General features: G+C 42.8%; 1 protein-coding gene across 6 annotated transcripts; it reads left to right on the top strand.

Moving 5' to 3' along the window:
* The first annotated feature begins 1,500 nt into the window (after nt 1-1,500).
* LOC119334687 lies at nt 1,501-8,242 on the top strand. Of its 6 annotated transcripts, XR_005161494.1 has the most exons (9): nt 1,504-2,161; nt 2,294-2,377; nt 2,531-2,605; nt 2,757-2,890; nt 2,966-3,158; nt 4,648-4,725; nt 5,856-7,024; nt 7,133-7,262; nt 7,714-8,170. XR_005161494.1 is itself a non-coding variant. In XM_037607228.1 (3 exons), the coding sequence occupies exons 1-3, from the start codon at nt 6,762-6,764 to the stop codon at nt 7,963-7,965; spliced, it is 645 nt and encodes a 214-aa protein (XP_037463125.1). In that variant the 5' UTR covers nt 4,779-6,761; the 3' UTR covers nt 7,966-8,242. The 6 variants fall into 6 exon arrangements, 1 of the variants encoding a protein (XP_037463125.1); XR_005161496.1 differs by having other exon boundaries at nt 1,501-2,161; nt 2,294-2,605; nt 4,648-4,772; nt 7,714-8,174; XR_005161495.1 differs by lacking the exon at nt 2,531-2,605 and having other exon boundaries at nt 7,714-8,169.
* The last annotated feature ends 492 nt before the right edge of the window (nt 8,243-8,734 follow it).

Here is an 8,734-nt window from a genome sequence, read left to right as displayed (position 1 = left end):
AGGTTGGGACATGTTGATTTTTCCCGAACACCACAGACCTGGAACATGCATAGACAGTGCCACGGTGCTTAGCAAGCTCATTAACAAGTAAAGATACTTTATCCATCTTCAGACAATTAGTTGAGGAAGTTAAATGACTTCTTCAATTCTAAGATGGATTTTCTTCACTACTGGAGTATTAAACAAGCGAGTTCCGATGGCGTACATTACTCCAATGACGTTGTATCAATTAAAGCAGCATAATTAGCATTCCACAAAATAAACATGGTATCAATCAATCGAATCACCAATTAGCATTCCAAATAATAAACATGGTATCAACAATCAAATCACCGTAATTAGCATTCCAAAAAATAAACACCATATCAATCAATCAAAGCACTGTAATTAAAATGTTCTTGATCTGTAGGCTTTACTTCTAAAATTTTGAGGCAAGTATAAAAAGATATCTCAATTATGCATCATTGTTTTTCTCCCCTTCATTTTTTAATACTTTTTTCTATATTGTGCACAACGCTAGCATCATGCACTTATCGATTTATATACCTTTGTGAGTAATACATTTTTGTTGTTTTCAGCTCATTTCTTAGTGACTCATGGCATTTGAATTTTGCATTTTTATGTTGTAGGAAACTTATGCATAAATCCGAACAATGATCAAGAGGAACATAAAGGGGATAGCTGAATAAATGAAGTGTTGATATGTTGATATTCACCGCCACTATTCACTACTACATTGCACGTACATAATTGGTAGTAGGGTTAAATAGGTGAGTTGAACAATGTTTGGCTAAGAAGAAGGGGTATATGGGACCGATCTTTCTAAAAGTCCCCCACCCCCCAAAAAACACCCACATCCATACACATTGCTGATTGTATTTCGAAAGCTGTAAGCTCCGAGTTAGCCCATGAACTTGAATAAAGATGCATAAAACTCAACTCATTTTTATTATTTCTGGTGTTCGTTGTACTGCCATGATTGAGAATGAATAGACTGGAAGTCTTCTCGCAAAAAAAAAGATACACAAAATTCAAGTCATTTTTGAAGAAAAAAAATCCAAGTTCTTGGATCAATTAAATTTTCATTGGTTCTCGGTTGGCTGTGGTTTCGTGTTAGTATTCATGCAGGGGAGCTTGCCGGAATATGTTCCGTTGAGATTCTTTTTACGCTACACTCGCGTTCTTTCTCTGAGTTGTGAATTCCTTTTATTTTCTCGAATATGCAGAAGTGTGCATATATCATACGGAGTAGTATAGTATTAGAAGGAAGCGGGGAAGACACCCGTCAACCACCGAGTTGTGAATCCTCATGGACTCCCTGTCCGAGTAGTACACTGCGTTTAATCAACAATCTAGTCTGTTCTCTTAGTAATATTCTTCTGTAAATATACGACAGAAGAAAAACCATTTTTTTTACAATGGCAGATTAAAACCATTCAGCTGTGCATAAGGGCGAGCGCTTGCGATGTCCACGTCGGCAAGCTGTCCTGTTCAGTCGCGCGCACGCGTATTGGCCTCGTTCTCGGATACGGCCGCCCCCTCTCTGTCTCCTCACCTTTCATCTTCCTCTCCTCGCACACGCAACCTTTGCCTCCTCTCCTCTCCCTTTCCTCTTCCCCTTCTTCTCCTCGACACGAAAGCAAGCTTGGCGATTGGGATTCAAGCGCCAGCGCTCCAAATCCGGCGGAGGGGTGGCGCGCGCCGGCGGCGGCGATTTCGATTTGTGGTAATCCTCACCGCTGGAGGCGGCTGCCCGATCCAGCCACCGGTGAACAAACTCCCGACCATCCCTCCTTGCCCGCGTCTCTAGCCCTTACTCGTTTTCGCCACCATCCTCGACGCGTCTGGCGTAGGAGGCTGGGGGTGGTCGTGGTGGCGGCACAGATCCGAGGAAGGAGCGAGTGGGAGGAGAAGGCAGCGGTGGAGGTTTTGATCTATCGACATGGGAGGCGGAGCGATCTGGACGAGATGACTGGTGCAGGTTTCCTCACCATGCTGCGACCAGCACCTACGCAGGTGATTGGTGTTGTTGTCCTTTTCGACAGCGGCAGCGGACGGCGCTGGGCGGCAAGCCCATCAGTGCCCGTGTGCCCCGACCGGTGCGGACTGCTTGCGTAGGGCCACAACAGCTGCTTGCTCAAGCCTGCGTGTGGACTGCCCGGTAAGCTCTATGAATCCACTCTGAATCTGTTTGTTCTTGCAATCTTGCTCCATCCAGTTTGGGGCTCGCTATGCAGGGTCGCGTCCAACCCACTGCCAGTGAAATTTATTCTTCTGAATTGATGTGTTGCAGTGATCGGCTGCCCCGCTGCCTAAAATATACGTGCCCTTAAGGCTTGGTGTCCATGGGGATAGAAAACTGAGTTGATTTCAAGTGGTACCTGAACGTCTACACAAGATTTGACTAAAACTTCCTCCTACTAGATTTCACAAGAGAGCCTTCTATTCTCCTTTTTAGAACTGAATATATTTGATGTGCCGTTCAATAGCAATGTAGATACACTGACTCTGTTTTTTCACTATCAAACAGTCCCAACAATAGGACTCTCTGCAAAATCAATTCTGGTGTCTTGTACTCTTGTTTAATTGTTTTATTTGATGCGAGGTAATATTTTATTTTAGTGTTTAGCATGTTTTGCCTTTTCATTTTTGTTTGACGAAAGATGTTTTTCTTTCTGAAGAAAATATTATTTCGTAAATAGAACAATAGTCACCATACAAGATCTTCCACCAAAACGAAATTTTTGTGTGTGCAGCTAAGATTGATTTCCAGCTCATCTCCATGGGTTCCCCGAGGTGAGGGCGATGTTGAGGAGAGATGGCGTCGAGGACGACATCCGAGGACATCATCACGCTCATGGCTTCGCCGCCATCGTCATCGAGTTTTTTGGTACGCACGTGCTACCGTCTGATCACCCTTCCCCTCCACCACTCTCTTGTGTTTGATCGAGTGATTCGGTGGCAGGTTTCACAGCAAACAGGTGTGCGATGGGCCGGCAACCAGTGGCGCCATCTCTATCCCCGACACTAGATAATAGCGTGGCTAATGGCCTGCACGCGGTGCGCCTGTCTGTGCCCGTGCGCTCAGGCCGGTGCGGACTGCGACTACGCGTAGGGCCGCCGCAGCTGCTTGCTCAAGGCGGCGTGCGGACTGCCTGGTAAGCTCCATCAATCCACTCCGAATCTCCTTGTTTTGCAGTCTTGCTCTATCTAGGTTGGGGCCTTGTACAACACTGCTTCAAATATATGTGCCCTTAAGGCATAGTGTTCATGGGGATAAAAAAACTATGTTGGGTTTCAAGTGGTACCTGAACGTCTATACCTTGAATAAAGTTTCCCTTAAGATTCCACAAGAGAGTCTTCTATTCTCATTTTAGAACAGAATATATTTGATATATTGTTCAATACCAATGTGGACACATGGACAATGCTTTTTCACTATCAAACTATGGTGTAATCTTTATTTTGTTTCGTCCCACATGAATGAAACGGCTCGCTACTTATTTCCTTTGTTTATTATCACATGCATGTCACACCAACCATTCACCAAAAAAAAGCACACCAACCATTAGACATGTATTTCCATTACTAATAGTAAGATCCAAAAGAATAATATCTGCACTCAGTTATTCAGTGAATTGCTCCGCGATTAAATTGTGCCTCACCAACATTTCTATGAGTATACTATTTATACGCTCATACACAGAGTAATTGCTATTTATTTTTTAATTTATTACCACATTCCTGCTAACGAGTACCAACTTTCAAAAGCACAAATACATGAACTATTTGATTTCATTGTCGCTGAGTTGGAAAGATTTGTTGAGACGGAAGGAGATGATGTCCACTTGCCTGTGGGCAGGCATAGGGAACTGGGTTTCACCTTTCCTTTCGTACTACACCAAACCTTAATATCGTTAGGCACCCTCGTTAAGTGGAAAAAGGGATTTTGCATCAATGGAATGGTAAAAATCAAATGATCGCAGTACATACTTGGCTGACAGAATGATATACTAATAACAGTAAATTTAGGATTCTTTTAGTATCCAAAAAATGGTGGTTCTTATCCTTTCTTGTCACTTCACGTGTCATTGATTTATTCTCCCATTGTCCAGAGAAACACTGACTTTGTTATCCAATACCAGTGGTTATGCTCTTGGGTCAATATTCAGGATAATCACCATTTATTTAGCAACTACACCTACAATAAGGTCATCCGGTGGAATCACGTGTTGTTGCTAATCAGGTCTTCTCCTTGCTTTCTTTTGCGGAAACTCTGTATTGACAACACTGCCTTACATTTGGCAGTCTGTGATTAGTGCCTATGTTAATCCATGAGCAATTTTCTAAGATCAGTCTTGCTGTTTTTTTTTATGAAAACCATTGGGGGCATGTGAGATCTCTTGGAGCATTTTTTGTATCATTCTTACTGTGTGAGTATTTAATCTTCTGGTCTGTTGCTTTTTAATAGATGATGGACATTTAAGGCATGCTGAGATAATTTCTCTTTGTATTGTTCTAGCCCGTGAGTGTATCTAACATTGTAGTTTATTGCTTCTAAGTTTTTGACTGGTTGTTTTGACGATGTCTTCGACCTATGTGTCCAGATTAAATTTCAGCCCCTCACAACGCAGTTAGTATTTGCAGGATCTAAGACGACACATATCACACTTCTGCCCGTCATGCTAATTTGGGTGCTTTTTTGAGGTGTGGGATTGGGCAGTGGTGAGCTTGGCTCTCATATCATTTTTCTCGTCTACATTTATCTTGATGTATGCAAGAATTTTTTATCTTAGTGATATCAATCTATTACTATGTCCATGCAGTTATAGCTCTGTTATTTTCCTTATCTATGTGGTTTCTTTGTACTATTTCATAGGTGAGTTAACTATCTTGCTGAAAGGGCAGTAAGTCAGTGACAGTTTCTCGCAGTTTCCTTCTCTACATTAGGAGTTTCAGTTCTGCAATCGTTTCTCTCTGTTTTCATAAAGTTGTGTATTTTCTAAATATATGATTGCTGGTTTCAGCAATATATCATGTCTCTACCACAACCCAGCATGCAAGGGCTTATCTATGTCTTTTATTTGTTGCATCATAAACATCATCTATGTTTAGTTGGCACATATTATGCTGGTACCTTCAACGACGTGGTATATCTCCTACCCCATCAGCTCTTTCCTATAAGGATCCCAAAACATGGATCAGTGGTATGCAGCTGAAGGAGTTACTCCCAGATCAGCTGTTGAAGGAAAACCATACATTATTGTTACGCATTTCACCTGTGTTCATGAATAGAAACTAAAATGTGCATATAATGTAGTCTTATAATTGTTTTCCTGCCATCTAGATTGTACCAAATATAGTAATAACCAAATATGCAATTTTGGGTAAGGTCTAAATGCTATTAGAAAATACTCCCTCTGTAAACTAATATAAGAGCGTTTAGATTACTAAAATAGTGACCTAAACGCTCTTATATTAGTTTACGGAAGGAGTAGAAATGGTATGATGCATACTATTTAAACTTATAAATGAAGTAGCAGATCTGCTTCATTTTCATTTATTTTCCTTCTCCAGTTCTGCCATTGTTCTGCACTTGTAGCCAGAAATTGATGATGTTACATGAAATAACCTTGAAATTTTTAGACTACCTGCTTCAATACAGAACTTCGGGTCAACGCTCGGATAGTTCTTTTATTTATGCAGGGAAAATTACAATGCATGTCAGTTTTTTTGTTGCCTGGAATTGTTTTGTTTTATGATGTGGATTTCTGTGTATTTTATCTCATCCAATATCAAACTCATATTGGTGAACATCTTATCTAAACTCGTCGTACTTCTCTTTCTTGCTTCAGGTTGGGAAGCAGTCAATGGGTGATTATCGAATGTGTCGGAACTTCCAAGCAAATGTCTCTCTGTGGCTAAAATAAATCTTATTTCCCCTCAAGTCACTAAACTGCAATGGGTAGTTGGTCGGTCGCTGTCAATTGAATGTGGGAATTGAAATGTCTTGCCGTTTTACAATTCTTGTTTTGCTTCACAATATTCTCTGTTAAATAGACCTGTTAGTATCTATGAAACTACTACGCTTGCTTTGCTTTATGAATGAACACTTGTCTCCTGCAGTTTTTACCGTGTCTTATATTCGAACCACTACGCTCATCTGGTCTGCCACTTTTTTCTTTTGCTGAATTATACATGTTGTCATGCAAAGACATCAACAAATATGGAAGTTTGATTAGTGCGCACAATTTTGCCTCTCAAGAGGCGCCATCAGGTGGCGCCCCAGCCACTAGTAATTTTGCAAGTAGCGGTAGTAATTTTGCAAGTAGCGGCGGCTGGATGGACCTCCCAAGCGATCTCCTTGGCCGCATCTTGCAACTCCTTGAGCTCCTCGAAGCTCTCGCTGCCGCAGCCGTTTGCACTTCATGGTGCTCAGCCGCAGCGGCCGCCGGCGTCCCTCGCGGCCTCACGCCGTGGCTCATTAGCTGGAAACCCGGCAACTGCCGGAGCAGCGAGTTTTGGAACCTCATCGGCACCCGTGAGACCCACAAGGTTAGCTTGCCCACCGGGCGGCACAACCCCGAGTGGAGGCTCGTCGCATCGGACGAGCTCTCCAAGAGTGAATTGCAGAAAACATTGACACTTCAGACTGGTTTGCAGAAACCACATATACGAAATTATGCCAAAAAACATTAATTTTTTTCATAATTTTTTGCAAAAAACACTAGTTGCTCATTTGGACCGTTTTAAGTGCGTTTATGACAGGGGCCCGCATCCGTCGACACGTCGTTGGCGCACCGGTTCGAGCCGGGCGGGTCAAACACCCCGAAGCGGTGCAGGCCCACCCCCAGCCCTCACTCTCTCCTGCCCTTCTCCCTCTCTTTGCTCCCGCTCGTTCGCCGCCGGAGTCCCCTCCCACATCTCCGACCGCCGCGTCGCCATGGTGTCTTGGTCTGATGACGACAGCAGCAAGAACTCTCACAAGTACGCCGACTCAGCTTCAGACAAGGGCATCATCAAGGTGAGTTGCTAGAGCTCAAGCTAGGGTTAGGACTGCGATTTGGGGATTTTTCTGTTGAGCTTGATCTGAAGTTTTGTTGCCTTTCCTTTGCACCTCCAAATCCCTAAGACCATGGATAACTCCGATTTCGAGGGCACTAAACCTGATGCTTTGTGCAATGAACTCCCTGCCAGCAGAGAGGCGTGTTGCTTTCCAGGGCATCCATACTGGCAGGAGGTTCCTTGCTTGTGCTGTGAAGGTATGTGCCAAATTTATGCTAATCTGGTCACTGTTTAGTGCTGATTTTATAGTTAGCAGATCTGGTGTGCTAGTTGCTCAGTGAGGTCATTGTTTATATGTGAGCATGTGCAGAGTATTGTTAGCAGATCTGGCATGTTAGTTAGGTTGCTAATTAGTTATGTATTTTCTGTGATAGTGGTGGGTTTGTGAGGTCATTGTTTATATGCCAGTATGTGCATAGGGTTGGGAGCACCGATTGAGACTTCTTACTTTATAGCATGTGGATTAGTGAGCACTGTAATTGTTTAACTCATTGTGTCATATAGCTAGCTCATACCTGTTTGTTTAACTCATTCTGTTACTTTATACCCGTTTGTTACTTTATAGCATGTGGATTAGTGGGCACTTTACACCATTTGTTACTTTATAGCATTGTGTTATTTTATACCTGTTTAACACTAATATTATAGGAGGGAAGAAACTGTGGGCTAGTTGAATGGGTTGATCCATTTTGGCCAGCTACAATGGAGAATGCATTGACCAAGTTGTGGGATAAGTATGAAGAGTGCAGGAGGAGCAAGATTGAGGACAATCTGGAAAGCTCATTTGCTGTTCACAATCTGACACAACAGAAGATCAAGTTGCAGGCAAGTTATGAGAGGTTGGTTGAAGATGTCAATGGTCTTTTGGATGCACAGGAGCAGAGGGCTCAGATGGAGTGAGGTAAGATGCAAAACAACCTTAAGAGAGCAAGCTGCACGAGAAGTATGACATGCTCAAGAACCTGACAGTTGTTCAAGCCAATGTCATTAGGAACATGAAGTTGAAGCTTGCTGAAGAGAAGATTAAGTTGCAGGCCCACATTGATGAGCTTGAGAAGGTTGTGGAGCAGACCAAGCTAAAGCTGAATGGGATCAAGGCCATCTTAGATGAATGTGCAGTATAATGTAATATGCTGCTTATTAGTACCACCAGCATGGTTATGGGATGATGAGTACTATAATTATGGTTATGTAATGACTACTATTAGATGAATGATCTAGTAATATCTGAATTATGGTTATGTAATGTACCTATTCAGCATTAAGCAGTATCGTGTAATATGGTACTCATTAGTTATGATTATGTATGAATCTTCCAGTTATGCTGAATCTGATGATGTTGGTTGGTTTTGTCAATGCCGAGAGACCTTAGACTCACTTGCTAGTTTAGTCGACGCTGAGTGACCCTAGACTCACTTGGTTGGTTTTGTCGATGACGAGAGACCCTAGACTCACTTGGTTGGTTTTTTCGATGACGAGAGACCCTAGACTCACTTGCTAGTTTTGTCGACGCCGAGTGACCCTAGACTCACTTGGTTGGTTTTGTCGATGACGAGAGACCCTAGACTCACTTTGGTGGGTCCCTCGACGCCGATAGACCCTAGACTCACTTTGGTGGGTTTTTCGACGCAGAGTGACCCTAGACACACTTTGGTGGGTTTTTCGACAC

The sequence above is a fragment of the Triticum dicoccoides genome, chromosome 7A (genome assembly GCF_002162155.2).
Source record: "Triticum dicoccoides isolate Atlit2015 ecotype Zavitan chromosome 7A, WEW_v2.0, whole genome shotgun sequence".
Lineage (NCBI taxonomy): Eukaryota > Viridiplantae > Streptophyta > Magnoliopsida > Poales > Poaceae > Triticum > Triticum dicoccoides.
This window is presented reverse-complemented; position numbering and strand designations above follow the sequence as displayed.

Coding starts and splice junctions, on each gene's coding strand:
- LOC119334687 (XM_037607228.1), top strand. CDS start 6,762: ATGACAGGGGCCCGCATCCGTCGACACGTCGTTGGCGCACCGGTTCGA. Junction 7,025..7,132: donor CAGACAAGGGCATCATCAAG/GTGAGTTGCTAG, acceptor CAAATCCCTAAG/ACCATGGATAACTCCGATTT. Junction 7,263..7,713: donor TCCTTGCTTGTGCTGTGAAG/GTATGTGCCAAA, acceptor CTAATATTATAG/GAGGGAAGAAACTGTGGGCT.